We start from the raw sequence: 18,961 nt of genomic DNA on the forward strand, positions 1-18,961 counted from the left end.
TATTTCTGTAAATAAAATTAATCTGATTAAAAGCACATTTAATACTCAGAGGACTCATAACAAAGTGTAGTATTCGGAAAACCAAGCTCAAACTGCTCATTAAATTTCTTCCCTGGGCTTGAATACCTCAGCCTGGAAGAAAAGAGAGTAAATTTGTCTTGATACACACAAAACAATCCCACACATCTCACCAGAAGCTGTTTAATTAGCCAGAACAGAAATGAGAGTCTTTTACTTCCTGACAAGTATTTTGTGGATAGCACTAAGGAAACTGAGTATCTGACAACCTTTTCCAGTTTTCTTGAACAAAAAACAAGATATAGAGCAAACAAATCTGACCTACTCATGCTAACAAGTTACAAAGCAGCAAGCTAATTTTCACAAGACATCCTGTTTAAGTTCTGGTAAATCACAATGGGAAAAGTAGGGAAATTATAAGATTATAATGATTATTAAATCATCAAACACCACCTTGTGGACTCTAGCAGACTAAACATGTCTGTGTGAGAGATTATTTCATGTTAGTATAAACAGCGTCATTAGTAAATTATAATTATATGAAAATATAATTGAATTTGAAAATAATACTAACTGGCCAAAAAAAAAAAAAAGGTAAAGGAAAGTTCTCTCTTCCCATCAGACTTCCTTCACTTCCTAAACACTGAATATATCTGTTAGCAATGTTGTGGCTGCAGATACACAATATTTGTTTGTGTACATGTTATTTTCCAATAACGTTATTAAAAATACTGAAAATATCGAAGTCCTTATAATAAAAAAAATGAAAACTAGTTAAAAATATCTTGTTAAAAATCTTGAAAAGTTATGCTAATTATTTTTATACTGTCCTTATGGGAAGTGTGTCTATTTTATTTTGTTTTAAAGAGAAGAGTATCCTGCTGTAGAAAATACCATAGAAAGCAAAAAGTTAAGCTGTAAACTGAAGAATAGAGTGGATAAAAAAGTCAAAATGGTAAACTGTAGCAGCAGCCTATCACTGTATACACTTGCATAAATGTTTAAGAAATAGTAGATTAAGTCTATATTTATTAAGTTTATAAACGAAATGCAAATAAACCTTTCTAATAATATTTAGATTCCAGTGTTTTATATCATGACTCTATGGAGTAATGAAAACTTCTTAGACACCCCAAGTCTTCATTATGCTATCTTCAAACTTACAGTAAAAAGTAGTGATCATTGCCTTCTGTATAGCATTTGTCTATCATGACTTTTAAAAACTCTTAAATTTTCAAATTGAATTTTCAAATTCAATTGAATTTTAAGGAATTCTTTTTGTGCTATTACAGAACAGTTCAAAATGTGTAATTAGCAGTTGAGTTTCAGTGATAAATGAAATTAATTTTTAACATAGAATAGACTCTAATGCTTTGTTTTGTTCTTCTCCACAGCATTATGGAGGCAAACTGAAAATAGCCTGGCCACTACGTTTGAGATTTGCAGCAAACGAGGTTTCCCAGGCTGTTTATGTTTGTGAATCTGGTTTCATTACCAGCAAAAAGGATTGGCATATAGTTTAGACAAAAATAAGCCCTGCTTGACTCTTACCAGTCATAGCCCACTGCAAAAGATGTCTCAATTACTGGTGCAATGAGTTTAGCAGCTGTCATGATGTATTCCTCTGCCATGGATTTCCTAAGGGAAAAAAAAACAATACACAGGCATATGTCACCATTTCAAAAACATGTCTAGAAAAAAATAATCAAATCTTGTTCTTGCTTCAGAATTCAATCTAAACAGTCCCCTGCTACCGCTACTGCCCTATATCTTGATTAAGCTCTCATTTTTTTCTGTTTTTCTTTCACTGCACACTGTAGTTCTATTTTTTAAAAAAAACAATGCTGCAAGTTTTAAGCAGTGTAACCTATAGCTGGGGTAGATATCTGGTAGATATATCTGGGGTAGATATTCTAATTCAGTGCAGTACACTAAACTGAGTGATCCAAACGGTTCTTCCAAGCATGTCTTTCCTAAGAATTATGAGGACACTTTTATAACAAGAGCTGTGGACATGTGAGAAGACAGACAATGCTTTCAGGAGCTAAAATCCATGGCACCACAGTCAAGAAGGAATAGACTCCACCATTACCTCTCACGTTCTATTTGTCTTAAGCTGTCATTTTTAATGGCTTCAATCAGTAGATTTGTATGTGGATCATCCTGGACGGGGACAAAACAACTGCAAATTATGACAGTATACATACATTTTAATTATTTTACAGACAATATGACTGTAAACATAAACTGATGCAAATTACATAGTCAATAAAGTCAGTTATTTACTTTTCATGTTTCAAAAAGCTAGCTTCAGTTTCAAGTACTTTTCCAACCACAAAATCTGAATTTGGTGTTACAACTACTTTAATCCTGGTTTTCTGCTTGTGTATGTGGTTAATTGTTGTTAATAGGTATAGTTAATGTCATGTGTGTCAGACTGGGAAGGCTGCAAATCACAGTGAGAATACTCACATGCTTAAAAATAAGAGCATGCTTAAGCATTTGCTGAACTGCAGCGGTATTCAGCAGATGAGGGCTTGTGCTACCTTCTCATTACAAGAACTCACATGATCCATCTTTGCAGTTTCTATCACACATCTCTGTTAGTTCTAAAAGAACTAATGCAAGTATACTGGGTAGCCACCCCTTCCTCATTTATTGGGGACAGATCATAAATTTATACAAAATAAAGACTAGAAGGAAACTTGTGATCTTTTCTCTAACCTCTTCATAACAAAAATACAGAACTTGAAATGTCTGTTAAAGCTATAGCTTGCCTATACTTAGAAAGAACTTCTACAGTCTAAAGCCTTTCTTCCAGTGAATGATCTTACATAGCCTTCAATTAATTCATTTAATGACCCCTACTTAATTCCTAATATGAGAAATTAGATAGATAGATATATCTCAATTATAGATGAAAAGATATAAAAGAAATTATATACATATCTATCAATAAATATATATGCTTCATATATTAAATTTTATTTGCTTATGCTATGACAGGAGGAAGTAACAGCTACTCTTAAGCTGCAAATAGTTGGAAGACTAATTATATCTTTGATCTTTAGGACTGAAAAAGGAAGCTTTGCATCACTGACAAAGAGATTGCTAAGAGAATATAAAGGGCTTGCCTTGATCTTTCTATAGAGGACGTTTCTAAGAGGGACCCTAAACCTATTAATCACTTTATCCTGTCTTTAACATCATGAGCTGCCTGTTTCATGATACAAAGGAAGTCCAGTTTCCAACAAAGTGTAATAAACTAAGTATATGTAAACTTTACTAAATTTTCTTCTGTACAATAACATTACAGTATTAGAAGTTTTATTAGCACACATTTGAGATAACTCATTGCTCTTCTCCCTTTATTTTAGCTTATAAATATTTTATTAAAATTTTATGTAAATAAAGGTGGTAAAACAGTAACTGAGCCATGTAAGTCAGCCCAGATAATTTCAATAAAACCGTTATGAAGACAATCATGCAGTGTGGATTTTATGTACATCATATCTTTTGAGGAAAAAAGGATTTGAATGTTCTCATTTTACACCTCTGAGCAGTACTGCCACATTAAGTACATGCTGGTAAAATAACCACTTATTTTAGACACATAAATACACATCAATTCAGTACAGTCCAAATGTTGAATGTCTCTCCCCCTTTCTCCTGATTTACCATATAAAGACACAGTTTATTTTGTTCAAACTTACATTTGGTGAAATGTATTTGTCATCATAATCCACTTCCAAGGGAACTGCAATCAGTTTTTGGAAGGCTTTTTTCATTTGCTCACCATTTCCAATAGCAAAATAACATAGGATCAAGTTGAAGCCTGCCTTCAGGTTTGGGGACGTGCTCATTATATGTTCAAATGAAGAAATGGCATCGACATATTGGCCAGTTTTAATAAATGCAACTCCAATATTTTGCATTATTTTAATCCTAAGTAAAGAAATCAGGATTAGGTTATGTTTTAACTATTAAATCATACTGTATCCAAAACTGGTATTTCAGAACTATGTCTACTAATAGAAACTCACCTCATCTCTTTGTGGACACTAGGAATCTGGTCTAGAGCCATACGGTAGAATTTGATAGCTTTGGAATAGTTTCGTTGTTTTAAATATATATTTCCCATATTCACCTTCAGTCTACCTAATGAAAGAAGTCAAGGAATTACAGCTTTTTAAAGCATAGTTACAGTGTTTTAAAATTGTTTCAAAGTGACAGAGTAGAACAACTTCTTAACAAATGTCATTACAGGGTACCAGTGTCCTTTAAGGAAGCACTGTACAGAACAGCCTTCTATGAATTTTCACCCAGAAGGAGATGAAGTAGTAATGAAACCTAGAAAAGAACTAGATGTATTTTGATTGTGAATTGAGGGATGAGGTAAAGATTATTCACAGTGGTCTCCAGGAAGACAGCTGCAAATAAGCATCTCTAAGAAAAGTGCACTGTAGGAGTCTCAAAGATGTACAAAACACTAAAAGCAGCTTTCAGTAGGGGAAAGCTGAGTCGAAAGAGAAAAAGTTAGTATTAGACAACACAGTGTGTGTGGCATGAAAAAAATATATATTTGGCTTATGGGAAGAAAAGACTTCATGAATTGGAGAGCCAAACCATGTTAAGTTATACCAAGTCAGAGATTGTGAGTATCTATTATCCATTCTGACTGACAGACATGAGGGCTGAGATCTCTGTGAGTCAACACCATGCAGATGAAGTCTTCGTTTTGAATGCCTGACTACCAATTTTAATCCACTTTGAAATATAACCTACCTCCATTGCTGAACATCTTATTCTTCACTATAACTTGGTATGTATTCAGTGCTTCAGCATACATTTCATTAGCAGCATATTGACTGGCCAGATTGAAAAGAACCTATAGAAAAATGGAATTACAGATATAAGAAAATACGTAGCTCTCTCAACAGTAATAAACTTCTACCAGTTTTAAGCTTCCCATCTTTAAAGCTCCTTTATTCTTGTACATTGACATAGAGAAAACAAGTTTCAAATCTACTTATTTTAGGTAATTCTTTTATTTTTGTACTTAAATAACTACCATTAAAATTCATGCTAAGTGGGCCTTAGACCTAAGTAAACACAATGTTATAATGCAAGGGTATTAAAAATCATTCATACAAGGTAATTCTCAGAACCTGTGTGTAATTTATGACTCCCAACATGTGGGAAACAGTCCTACTACCTGTGGTCACTCAGTTTACAAAGAGAGAATTTTTCCAAACTGCTGTTTCAAAACAGAAGTTCTGTTGGTGTTAGGTAAAATACCTCCACATTTTTTCCCCAGTTTTACTCTGACGTTCGCTGTAAAATAAATTACTATGTCTGCCTAATTCAATGTATTCATTGTTAATAATTTTCGCTACAGCACTAACTGGAGTACAATTTTAAAATTCCCCCTAAGTACGTTTATGTATGTTGTATCCTTTTTTTAAAAAAGTCTACTATTAATTTGAAAACCAGAATGTAAACCTAGATACCAGCTTTAAGATTCAGGATTTACAAATATTAATATATGCTATTTCATATAATACATTCTCTGTCACTTTATGGTTCAAGTTAAAGGCAGTGTCTGATTTCTCCTGTTTTTTTCTCTTGGCATGTTACATTTTCTAGACTGTTTATTTTTGAAGTACAGGGTTTACATCTGTTATATTTTGATATACATGTTTTGCATGTGAGTAGATAGCTGGAATAGATGTTCATGGGCATCCCTCGTCACTTAATGTTGACTATGTGGTTTCTCTGGTACTTGAGATAGGAATACTCAAGGGAATAGACTTGATATAAATGGATCTTTGCAATCCAATGTTAAGTTTTTAACTTCGGGGAGTCATTCTTCATAAACTTCCCCTGCCCCCAAACGTAGACTGTATCTGATCTGATACACTGTGAGGAGCATTACAATACACACACACTCAGCAAACACTGAAATGTCTCTTTAGGAAGTTTTTTTACCAACACCTTTCACTCACTGAAGATTTCTAAACACTTACTGAGTAAGTGAGGTCTAAGTTGATGTTTTCTGGAGTAGCAATTTGTTCACGTTGTCTCACCAACATTCTTTCCTTTCTTCCAGCCTCTTTTGCTTTTTCCAGAGCCTTAAATAAAATACTAGAATTTAGCAATGCCTTGAATCTTACTAACCCAAGGCGACAAAAATACATTCAAAACAATGATGTCCATTATTTTAGATGCACAGACTGTACCCAATACCTGAAAAGCAGCAATATAACCCACAGAAAGTTTTTCATTAGCAATAAGCAGACATATAGTTGTCTAAGTCTGCTCTAGCTGTATAATTTTATAGTCACACACATATATGCCATAATCCCTAGATTATTCTACTTGTATGAACCATAGAATGTGCACATAAAGGCTTAGGCTGGGGGGTGGGGGGGAAAGAAAAAGAGAGGGAGCATTTAGGCTTGGCATGTTTCCTTAGTTGCAGAATCCCAGTACAGGAAGGTGTTGGAAAGAAGAAAGTGAAGGCAGGAAGTAAACAAGCATGCTACACAAATGTATGCTGTACATACACCTTGACTAACTATGGATGCTGGTAAATTGCTTCCCTTTTTTATCAATCCAGAAGTGGTATTTCACATGTACATTTGCAATTTGAATAATACCAAAATTATTGTTTTATCCAATGATAATCCTCTGAAGATTGGTGTCAAGACCCTTCCTACAAGTAATGCTACAGGTCTACAAGTGCCCTTAGCAGTCTGTTTGCCTCTGCAAGGGTGCAATGATTAAACAAATAATGGCTAGCACTCAAGATAGCTATTTGGCACCTAGTGGTGAAGGAAGTACTTCTCAAGATATAGCTTGATTCTTAGTCCTTATGATAAAAGGCAAATCCAACTTGGCTGTTTTATAGATAACGAGTTGGCAACTTTGATGACTTCTGTAGGAAAACAGATAGAATCACAGAATCATTCAGGTTGGAAAAGACCAGATCATCGACTCCAACCATCAGCCCTACTCTGCAAAGTTCTCCCCTACACCATATCCCCCAGCATCTCATCTAAACGACCCTTAAGCACATCCAGGGATGGTGACTCCACCACCTCCCTGGGCAGCCTATTCCACTGTCTGACCACTCTTTCTGTGAAAAATTTTTTCCTAATGTCCAGTCTAAACCTCCCCTGTTGCAGTTTAAAGCTGTTCCCCCTTGTTCTGTCACTAATCACCTGTGAGAAGAGACCAGCACCAACCTCTCTACAATGTCCTTTCAGGTAGTTGCAGAGAGTGATGAGGTCTTCCCTCAGCCTTCTCTTCCTCAAACTGAACAGTCCCAGCTCCCTCAATCTCTCCTCATAGTGTATTCTGCTGGACTTGTCAGAAACTAACACAAACATCCTACAGGACCCTCAGAATGGTCTGGTATAATCTACATAAGAAACAATCCTTTGACATCAAGCAACAAAGAACATTCTTGGCCATACATGCATGAGGCTCAAGAAAAATTAACAAAACAGGTTGGCTTATTTCCTAGTGAAGATGAAATTCAAACATTATATCAGAAATAAATTAGGATAGGTCTGTAAAGATACTTATCCTAAATGAACACAATAAATGGATAGACTTCTTTCATACACTCTATCAGAAGCTATTAGCAGCAATAAAACATGTTTTATTACAGAAGTGCAACGTAAGAAGATCTATTGGCTTGAAGGGTGGACTCATCCAGTCTGAACACCAGACAGTCCCACTTTGGGACTTAGAGTGTCACTATTAGAAGCCTTCTTGTTAAGTCCCCAAGGAAGTAAACCCCCTACACCGTGGACCACTAGGCAAAGATATGCTAAGTGAAATCCCTCTCTCCAAAGGAGCTATCGGGCTATTAGTTTAACAGATAATCCATGTATCACTGGAAAGGAGAGGCAGACCAGGATTCCAGGCGGTTGTCCTAGTAGGCGCAAGCATAAAGGCAGTCCTCACACAGTACAGTATCATCCTGATAGCAGAATTGCCTAGGCTGACCTATCACATTCAAGATGATCGATGTTCAATCTTGTCTTAATTTGGTCAGGATCACTGGAGTTGCTGCACAAACTGAAGAAAGGCACAGACCAGGCCTTTTGATCAGAGAAACAAGAATGCATTCAGAGAGCTGAGACACCTTTTTTCCTCAAAAGCGATACAATGAGTCTTTGTAGTAAGCAAAAAGACATGGGATGTTACCCATTCTGAAAGACAGACCTCAAGACAACAGTCATAGTCTAATAGGGTAAATGTCCTATTCTGTATTTGAAAATAGTCACAAAATCATTGACAAGTACATTTTTGCTGTATTAGTTCCAAAGGTAAACTGCTGTCTTAAAGAGATGAGAAAACCTCAAATAAGGTATTATTACTGGATGAATTAATAATAATTAATACTGGATGTACTTAATGAAACACTGTATATTTCTCTACAAAAGGCAGATCCTGCCACTGTAACATGGAATACCTCACCTACGGGAGGCCTGAAACATGCAAATAAAGTATTACTACTTAAGAAATCCACCAAATACAGATAAGATCATAAGGATAACATATATGTAGTCTGATAAGAAGCATCACAAAGGCACACAATATCACCTTGCATAAAAGAGCTAAGGAGGCCTTCGCTGTGGAGAGCGCTGGACAATATAAAGTCCCTTCAAGATAAGAAAGCCCTCACTGTCACTGGGTCCAGCATGGCTCCTGAGAGCTGAATGAATTCTAGATCTCAGTGCAAAGACAAAGACTTCCGAACAAAGATGATCTACCAAAAGATGGACTGCAGGCTTCCTAACAGATCCAAACTGCAGCTAAGACTACCTGTACATTAAAACAGCTGAGGTAAGATTAAATGATGCTGTACCCACCATGTTTCACAAGACCTAAAGAGATATTTGAAATTGTCTGAATCAGAGTGTGGATAGAAAAATATTCCTTTGTGTCAGACAAGAAGACAACATCTATTAAAAGTGCTAACTTGTCCAAACAGCTTGAACTCACTAATTACATCTATACTAGGTATACATCAAATGGGCTAGGCCTATTACTTAGCCACTAGTAACTAGCATGACATTGCTCTAGTACCCTCTACAACAGACCAAATACATTCAAACTGCCTATTGGAAATAGTTCCTTATCCATAGTAACCTTCAACCATATCTAGGAACTGTTTAGAAAAATGCTAGTTAGCCTGGGCCAAAACTGTGCCAGTAACCATGCTAACAATTTACAAACCTATTGATTGATTCACAGATACAGACATTGTGTACAGTGCATAAACAGTGCGATTTTTCCAATTTATAGCAAGGCTCAGATCATTCACAATCTTTGTAATGAATTTTGGAGCTCTTCGTCTCCAAAACATAAGAATTTCATCAAACCAAAGGCCATCTAGCCTAGGATCTGTATCGGACAGTATCAAGCAGATCAGGAAAGATGCTTTGCCCATTCTTGTACTCTAACAATACCTCCTCAGAATACACTCTTAGACTAAAAAATCTTGCAGCTCAGATGACTGAGCAAGTAACATCATCTCTCATAGCTCTAGTTAATTTTTCCCCCATATGGATCAGATGCCATCAACTTCAGAGGGCAACGGGTGAGCAGAAAGGAAGTCTACATCCCTAAGAACTGCATATATCTCATTAATTCTAACAGTTGAGCCTGCTCTGCCTCAGTAGTTTAGGAGCTAGAGCTGGCCAGTCCAAAGCACATGGAATAAAACATAAGCCTGGTCCTAAGAAGGAAGAGTAGAGGCTGTTTTGACACACTGGAACCCAAGGCTAATGGTGTTTGCACTTCAGGGTTTGCTTAGTTTGGAAGGTCCCCTTGTCTGAAGGACTGAAAGAAGATGAAATAGCTCATCTTGATGCTGACTCCCTTATGGTGCAATAAAAGCAATACAGTGTCTACTGTATGCTGTAGCACAAACAGCCCCGACATGGAAGGGTACTGTGGAGGTGGCTTAAGTGAGACTGACCCTGTGCTGAGCACCAGTCCTGAATGAAAATTACATTATCCAAAAAGCCCAAGCAACATCAAGGAAACAGAATGTCACTCAGACAAGATTGTTACGCATCTGAGGACCAAACACTGCAAAGATGCCAGTTACAAGCCTGGTATTGAAGAAGGGTCACCTGCTCCCAGAGAGTCCATAGGTTAGACTGGGCAAGTTTCTGCCAGTATGACTAACTGATCAGACCCATGTGAAGAGGCCAATGGAGATACAGGAAAGAGAGTTTTTATAACACTGAAATCTTAACAAATATATACACAATAAATACAGCTCCTATCCTTTTTTTTTTTGGCAATACAAGGTATCACTGGATTACAAGAGTCATAGCAAAGTTAGAATTAAGATGATTTTAATAATTTGAAATGTTTGAACCCAAGTCAGTGTGAAACATCTATCTATATAAATTGTTCTTCACATAATAGCAAAAGTGAAACGAAATCCAAAGAAATTACCAATTTCAAGTCTCCACAGCTATTGGCAATGCAGCTTTCTTCAACCAGTTCGTTCACTTTTTTTTCCAACTGCCTAATCTTCTCTTCTGAACTAAAATAAAAATAACAATAAAAGGATTAACACTAGTAACGTAACTGCAAACACCAAGATTCTACACAGGATAGTCTCAGTAAAACAACACAGTGATGTATCACATGTCACAACTAACCGGTCTTCCCATCACAGAAAATATAATGCTCAGAGAAGATCCTCCAAAGACACCACATTCACACATTTAATTTGAGAAGGGACACCTAAGAAAACATAAATCCTCTTGTGAGAACCAGACAGACATGCAAATTTCATGGATCCAATTTGTTCAGAAGTAATGAAAGAACAAAGAGATGAGCTGGTAAAACTTTCAAATCAAACACCTAGTGAAATGAAATCTTGTATTAAGAGCAATTAATTGAACCTTTATTTGCATAGAAAACTGTAAAATATAGCTTGCAAATACAGATTTTAATAAACAGTTGTCATTCATCTAAATTTTTTCTTCAGTTAAATAACCAGACATTTCAGTAGGATTCTCTATTCCTATATAGCTATATTTGAGGAATACAACTTCTGTATTGAAAAGCTCGATGACTTGTTCTTAGTGAACTCCCCAACATTCACACCTGCAAAACTTTCACAACAGTGCTAAGGTCAGAGTGAACAGGGTAAAACAGCAGGCAAAATTCCATCAAGTTCTTTCCAGAGAGCTGCATGAATCATAGTGTTTCTTGCCTGCCACACACTCTTCCATAATCCTCCACAATTCCATATAAGTATCACAGCATTTGTGTGATGGCAACAACTATGTCCAGGCTGCTAAGCTACAGTCAGAACCAGAAGTAGCTGAAATCAGACATTCCTGAAAGTCAGTGCAACTGCTCTGGCGAGACAGCTAACCATATGCATAAATATTTGTGGCATTATTCCACAAAGAGTTTGGCCCCTCAATGTTCCATAACTGCCTGGATGTTTTTAAACTCTACCCATCGTTGGGTTTTTGTTGCTATTAATGCTCTGAAATAATTTAATGCAAAACTGAACAAACCTGTCTGAATTTTTCATTTCCAGTGGTGGAGCAGGACCTCTTGCTTGGCCAAGAGGATCAAATGAAGAACCTGCAAGATTATCAGAGTACTGAAAACTGTAAAATAATATCTCCCTCTGGCAGCTGGTGATTTCTACAAATCGTACCTCTCACAGCTGCCTTAGTGTAACCTGCAGCATGCACTGCTGTCATTGGTCGAGCAACCCCATCCTTAAATAAAAAGAAAAACATATTAAAATAATCTTCCTAAAAAATAGATTGTGGACTGTACAGACATCAGTTATGTATTACAAAACCTTTAAATACAAAAATCAGTTGTTACCACCTCAGTAAACTGAGTATTTTTTAAAATGTTCTTATTTCTCAAGTATTATGTATCATATAATATGGGTTTGTTCAGACTTGAGAAAAGAAGGTTTAAGGGAGACCTTATCACCGTGTTGCAGTATTTAAAGGGTGACTACAAAGAAGATGGAGACTCTCCTTTTACAAGGAGTCCCATGGAAAAGATGAGAGGTAATGAGTACAAGTTAACCCTGGGGAAATTCTGATTGGACACAAGAGGAAAATTTTTCACAATGAGAACAATCAGCCATTGGAATATCCTCCCCAGGGAAGTGGTGGGTTCCCCAACATTCATCTGGACAGGACAGGGTGCTGGGCCATCTTGTCTAGACTGTGCTTTTGCCAAGAAAGGTTGGACCAGATGAACCTTCAGGTCCCTTCCAACCTGGTATTCTAGGATTCTATGATAATTGTCTACAAATTAGAGGAGCAAACACTACCAGGAAACTGTAACTGACACAAAGGAACAGTTGTTACTTTGTGTAAATTTTGTATGTATTCAGAATACTTAATTTCAAACATATTTTAGAAGATTCTCAAGAATTGCTGGTCTTGAGATCTGTAATAGCTTACTGTCACACTGTTTCAGAACTCAGTTGCTTTTTTAATTTTTATTGACAATAAAGAGAATCCTGTGATATTATGGATCAGAATATTTTACTTTATCTAAACCAAGAGAGGCACAAACAAACTACATTTTTTTTCTATCTGTAACTTATTACCAGACAATGCCTCCCAACACATGAATGTCTGATCCCACCCCATGCCAGCTTATTAAACTTTCCTGTCGGGACACTGAGTGCACTAATAAATCTTAATGGCCTTGACCAGACTCACCTGGGGCCTCCAGCCACACACCCTATCCATGGATCCAGGAGCTTTATTTAAGCTCAGTCATGGTCCCTCAGCCTGAGCTTTGTTGGAGGACTACTGGTTTGGACATCAGTCACAGCTATGGCTGGCCAGAGTCCCATGATCCATATTTCAACCTGTGGACTGACCTCCTGGATTGAGCTTAGCCTTGCCTTGTCACCATGGACTTGGCCAGTAATCGTTGGTCCTAACCCTGGCCTGTGCACTGACTTTTGTCTTGACCTCAGACCTGCATTATCACCATGATATTGCCTTATGTTCTGGACTTTTGGTTGGGCGTGGCCACCATTTCTGGGTGTATCCTACTTGCCTTGCTCAGGTATTGTGTGACTGCGTCCTTGCTGGAGGGGCCCCTGCACTGCTGGCTATGCAATTTCTGTCTAGGTTCCTGGCTTGACTTCCCTTAGGGAGTAGGCCTACTCTTGATGCTCCCTGGTAATTCCTGTTTCCTACCTGGGCTGACACAGAATATAGTAGCTATAGATATATTTTACATTAAGTCAATATACTGAAGGGTGGTGGTGGGAAAGTCATTGGCAAATTGCAGCTGATTCTTATTAGAGTATAAATACATAAGAAAAACATGAAAACCAGAATCTACCTCTCTCCTATTTCAATGAAAAATTGTTCATTGCATGTCAGTAAGTGTTAAAAAGCACTACACTGGTATTGCTTCCAACCCTGTCCTCAATTAATATACTCATCACAATCCTCATGTTTTCTGACAGTAGTATTTTCAAAAAAGGACAAATTAAAACAGTGTAATAATTTGTATTATTTCAGTGAACTTTTACATACTTCTATCAAACCCAAATACTTATCAGAAAACTTCACTGTTCCAAATCAATATAAAATGTAAAGATTGAAACTTTTACCTGTATAGCTCCTGTCATTGGTCTTCCCATAGATGAAGTTAAAGACGCCTTTGACTACAAAAGTAAATAAGTTGTTTGAAACTAGCATTCACAAAGCATTAGAAGCCTGTAAAGGCTATGCACTGAGTTATGAGCTATGCACTCTTCTCAACACTGAGTTTTAAGAGTTGATCTCTCACATAAGTTCATAGCAAATTCCCATTTATGTTATTCATATGCAATATACTGCCAGTGCCTGGCAGACTTAAAGATGTTGAACACTTCAGTTAGAACAAATTCACCATATTGTTTTTTTATGTATTTGGATATTTGTCAGACCTTTAAAAAAATTACACAGAAATTTGTCTGAGGCAGTAGTACTTTCCATTATTAAATTATTGAAATTACTACCTTTAAATTGAACAAGTAATTTCCACAAAATACTTCACCAACATCCTGAGTACAGCTGATAAAAGATTAATATAGAGGCAGATTTTACAGTAAATAGATACACTTTGAAATTGCTGATGGGTATCTTTTTCATTAGCTGATATGCGGCATACTGTCCTTCTGTAGTAGTGTCAAAAATGTAAAGAAATACATGTGAAATATTTAGTAGTCAGTGCTAAATGTTGCTACACATATACAATACAAGCAGACAAAGATAAAGGGTTTCAGGCCATGAAAAAGTATTCCCCTAATTCCTACTGAGAGGCCTATGTTTTACTATTTTACCCACTATCCATCGCACATTATGACTGTTTTTTGTTTTTTCTGCTAAGGCCGAATCTACATTAACAAGGACTGTAGTGTAGGAGAAGCAAATCTGCAGAAACAGGTAGTACTGTGGCCTGGACAATGTTTTGTAGGTTTCTAGCTCTACTAATGCAGATAAAGATTTCAGTCTTCATTATCCTTAGGAAGTGCCTTTTTGGGCACTCCTTTAACAGGACAGCTTTTCCTATCACAGTATGGCACTACACTAAACATCTGCAAATACAACTGCTAAGGAAAAGCAGTCTCAAAAGGAATATATCCAGAGCAGGTAACAGAGGGTTCAGAGCAAAGGTTCCATTTCAATGATTTATAATAGAATGTAGGTGTTCTTGAAACTATTACCCAGCTAACTTGCTTAGGAGATCTAAAGCAATGTGATCTCCCTTCTTTATTTGTCATAAAATTTACAGGAACTTTATGTCTAAGAGCACTGTCTTTTCAAATCTGACTGAGACAGACTAACAGATTGAAAATTTATTGGGATAAGGCGACACTGGATGGATCACTAGTGCATAACGTCTGTTTCCATAGAAAACCAGGTTAAAGTGTTAGCTATTTAAGAGTTACAATGGGTTAAGTATACCAGGGAATATAACCAACTTTTTCTGATTAATCTAGAGGCGATTTGAAAGCCTGTATTTTTTATGACTTAATTTCATCTTAACTTTCAGAAAACTCTTCCAAGACCAAATAACAACCCATCCAGTTCCTCCTGAAAGAAAATCAGGTTAATACCTTGGAATCTACTGCCTTATGCAATACGGAAGTTGATTTGTAACATGGTTTGTGAGAGGAAAGAAAAAAAAAAAGGTAACCATGCTTTGACCAAGTGCAGAGTTGGGAATTAATTAAAATTAATACATGTAGTTCACTGGAAGGAAATACTTTGTTAAAAAGAGCTCACTTTGTGCAAGGGATTAAATAGTAAATTTATTTTTTGGCAAATACCTCATTTTCATTAAGAATACAACAGAAAAAAAACATACCCCAAATCCAGTAGCTAAAGGTCTTGAAGCTGATGTACCAGGAATTTTGGCTGTCACCTTGGTGGAAAAAAAAACCCAAAACACACACACACACACCACCCATTAACAACCATGCGTTTTCATTATCAGTCTTTCTATATAGTTTCTATAGTGAATTCATAGAAATAATGCTTCAATTCTTATAGAAAGAATTCTTATTGTAGAATTAGATTATTCTGGCAAAGAAGTAATATTAATTAGGCCGCTCCAACACTTCCTTAGACATATAGTATGCACTTCTAAAGTGCGGGTGCCAACTTTATATTTAGTTTTGAAAAACAATACAGGATTAAGTCACAGCTAAATGAAAGTAAGAAAATTCATGTAAAATATATGAATATGGAGAAAAAATGATCAGAACAATAAAACAGTTTTCTAAATCCCACTCTCTAGCATGTATTTCAACCTATATGTCAGAGCAAGTAATTCTATGTGTAGAATATTAAACACAGTCCTTTCAGAATATATCATTTTGCTCTTTAACACGGTTTTATCTCATTTTAACAAGAATACACATTTCCAGCTGAAGTTCCTTGTTTGGTCTAGCTCAACTCCAAAATTTAATGGAACTCCTGCTCTGCTAATTTTTTACTTATTTTTCATATCAATAACTTAAGTCTGTATCTTCATATCAGTAGTAGACAAAAAAAGAGAAGAAATTCCAAAGATAGGTTTGTACCAGTGCCAAAATCGGACCTAGGCTCTACAGGAGGTCTACACTATTGCAAGGTATTTTAAAAGGTACTTACAGGGGGTCTTCTACCATGACTTGTTCTTGCTGCCTGTTGAAAAGCTACATCATTTTCTAAATCCTAGAAAAGATAAAATAAAAATATCAACCCTTTTAAAACCACAACACCCAAAGGCACAATTCCAGAACCTCGTGATTACTGAAAGCAGATAGGTAAAAAAACAACTCTTCTTCCAAAATACTTGACTTGAAGATAACTGAATGAGATGTTTTACTGACAATAAACAATGATTGTATTTGGTCTATCTATTTTGGTATTTTAGATTAGGAAATGTAAAAACTCGTTATTCCCTGAAAAATAAAAACACAGTGAGGAAGCAGAGCTTTAGTGATAAAATATAACATGAAATTTTATTTTTGTCCAGAAGCTTACTACTAGCACTATTTCTAAATTTTAACATTAATGCCCGTCACACCAATGCATTAAGATATCTCATGTCTCTGAGGTCACGCTACAACTCCCATGCCAAGATGCCAAGTCTTGCTTTGAGCAGGGTAGTGGGTTTGGACCTCATGACCCCACTGTTGTTCTAATGCCACTACACCAGCAGTTACCAAAAAGTGGTCTGCAGGGTTACCTAAGTCATCCCAGATGGGCTACCGACTGCACAGAGACCTGCAAGACTCCACACTACTGTTACCTCCTTCTGCTGCACCAATGTGAGAGATCAATGAGCTATTGACCAGTAAGTAGCCTTTGTCAGAAAACTTGCTGCTGCACACTGAGAAACACCACATTGACTGTACCTGAATGTGAATATGGCCTTCAAATAACTAGGATTTTATACTTCATAAATTCTAACCATTAAAACATATTAGATCTGCCATGACATGCACGTAAATATTTTGTTGGAATATTTTGTTTGGATAGAAAACTATCCAAAAAATAACTATTCAAAAAGATCCTGGTGAAACTTTATCCTGCTAAATAAATAAAATTTCACTTCAAAGCAGTAGTACACTTGTGCATTACTGTACCCACACGTTCTTATCTTGCACTTAGAAGTTAAAATCCTATGTATGGGAAAGGTAGGAAACAGCAAATATTTTTACCTCTGTGTCAAATGTGGGATTATAATCATTGTAGCCAGAATAAAGATCATCTTCATCAACCTCAGGAGCCAGATGCACATTTTGCATCATTTTTCTGTGAAACATTTAACATTTAACAAGTATTATCTCAGTGGTTTTATGTGTATCTTTAAAAATGTAAAATATAAATAGTAGTAAGGTTTACAAGTTCAAAAGAGCTCCAATTTCATTTTAGTTTTTAATTGCTGCCTTTGAAATGAAAAATAAGCTATGATTAGTCATAAAAACTAGGGTTCACCTATTAAATGGCACCATTTCATAGAATTAGATTTTGTTAGGTATTTATACCACTGTCATGAAAATAGTTTCAAAGATATTTATCATTAAAACTAAATGATCGTAACTGTATTACTTTTAGAATGGTATCTTTACATTCTCAGGTAATTCAGATTTAAGATAATTCTCTCATATTCTAAAGTTTGCCTTTTTTTATTAGGGCAAACAATAGCAATCAGTCCAATGAAAGATACCTCTTCTAACTTCAAATCTTCCTTATATCAACACAGCCACAGCTATTCTCTATACACAACATTCTTCATATAATTTTGCCATTTCAATTCAAGCAGTTTTTAAAAACTAGATTTAAAGAAGCCTGGGTTCCAATGTCTTTCTTCACAAATACTTTAGTGTCTAATATGGCTGCATTCAACCAGTGGTCTTTCCCTCACTGAGGACACTAAGGAGGTCTCTCTTTGCCCCATAATCTGTTTTCATAAAAATCTTAAGAAGATAACATTTGATTTCATCTAGAACATGAAATACATGCACTTTAGCGAGTCAGCCTTAGCCAGGCCGAAGGGCTGCACGTCCCACCAAGGGCCGGTCCCGCTCCAGCCGCAGGATGCCCCCCGCTGCTTCCCACTTGGCTGGGGCCTCCTCTAAGCAGTACGCGGTGCCACCGCGGCTCGAAGCCGCAAAGCTCCTTTTTGCGGGTTTCCTCAGTCAGCGCCCGGAGCGGGGGGGCGGCGGCGATGTGCCGCGGGAGGGCTCCGCCTTCTCGAGGGTGGCGTAGGAGCCGCGCTCCCGGGCAGGGCGAGACAGGTCGGCGAGAAGCTCAGGGAACCAACGCGACGGTGCCAACCCACGCGCTCTGCAGTCGCCCGCCGCCCGCTCCTTCGGCCCCAAGCGCGGCGGAGGCCGCCGAGTCCGGCCCGAGCCGCGTTGCTAACGGGGCCGCGTTGCTAAGGGGGCCGCGGGCCGACGCCGTCCCATAATGCACCACGGCCGGCCGGCAGGGGAGCGGGGCGGGACGGGGCGCTCCTGGTGCCCGGGCTACGCGCGGACCCGGCGCATGCGCAGAGCAGCCGCCGAAGCCTCTGCCCCCGTGTGGGCGTCGCCCGCTGTAAGGGGACGTTCACGCGGCAAATGGCGCCGCAAGAGGAGGGCGGATGAGCGAGCGGGCAGGGGCAGGGGCAGGGGCAGGGGCAGGGGCAGGGGCAGGGGCAGGGGCAGGGGCAGGGGCAGGGGCAGGGGCGCCGAGAGGGTGTGTGCTGCCCGCAAAATTCATCTCCTTGGTGTCAGACCTGCCAGCTCGCCCGCCGCCCCTCCGCTTCCTGCCAGGATCGGCTTGGGCGTGCTTAGTCTTGAGGTTAAAAAAAGAAAGCCGGCCTCATCTCGTTTCCACAAATTAAACGGCAAGAAAATTCTCTCCTTCGAAAT

General features: G+C 37.7%; 1 protein-coding gene across 6 annotated transcripts in view; it reads right to left on the bottom strand.

The window, feature by feature from the left end:
* Positions 1-18,496, bottom strand: part of IFT88 (intraflagellar transport 88) — a 53,233-nt gene extending 34,737 nt beyond the window's left edge. For 2 of the 6 annotated variants that reach the window (XR_012622106.1, XM_074816048.1), the window contains exons 1-13: positions 17,264-18,496; positions 16,209-16,271; positions 15,421-15,477; positions 13,679-13,732; positions 11,732-11,795; positions 11,586-11,655; positions 10,504-10,594; positions 6,045-6,149; positions 4,800-4,906; positions 4,062-4,172; positions 3,732-3,963; positions 2,111-2,181; positions 1,570-1,656 (exon numbers count right to left, since the gene is read on the bottom strand). Coding sequence is in view for 5 of the 6 variants with exons in the window: in XM_074816048.1 (XP_074672149.1) it covers positions 1,570-1,656; positions 2,111-2,181; positions 3,732-3,963; positions 4,062-4,172; positions 4,800-4,906; positions 6,045-6,149; positions 10,504-10,594; positions 11,586-11,655; positions 11,732-11,795; positions 13,679-13,732; positions 15,421-15,477; positions 16,209-16,271; positions 17,264-17,368 (1,217 nt within the window). In the remaining variant the exon portion in view is untranslated. The remainder of the gene's footprint in view (positions 1-1,569; positions 1,657-2,110; positions 2,182-3,731; positions 3,964-4,061; positions 4,173-4,799; positions 4,907-6,044; positions 6,150-10,503; positions 10,595-11,585; positions 11,656-11,731; positions 11,796-13,678; positions 13,733-15,420; positions 15,478-16,208; positions 16,272-17,263) is intronic. The other 4 variants (XM_074816053.1, XM_074816052.1, XM_074816051.1 and 1 more) reach the window with 4 other exon arrangements.
* Positions 18,497-18,961: the final 465 nt, after the last annotated feature.

The sequence above is a fragment of the Strix aluco genome, chromosome 2 (genome assembly GCF_031877795.1).
Source record: "Strix aluco isolate bStrAlu1 chromosome 2, bStrAlu1.hap1, whole genome shotgun sequence".
NCBI classification, from domain to species: domain Eukaryota; kingdom Metazoa; phylum Chordata; class Aves; order Strigiformes; family Strigidae; genus Strix; species Strix aluco.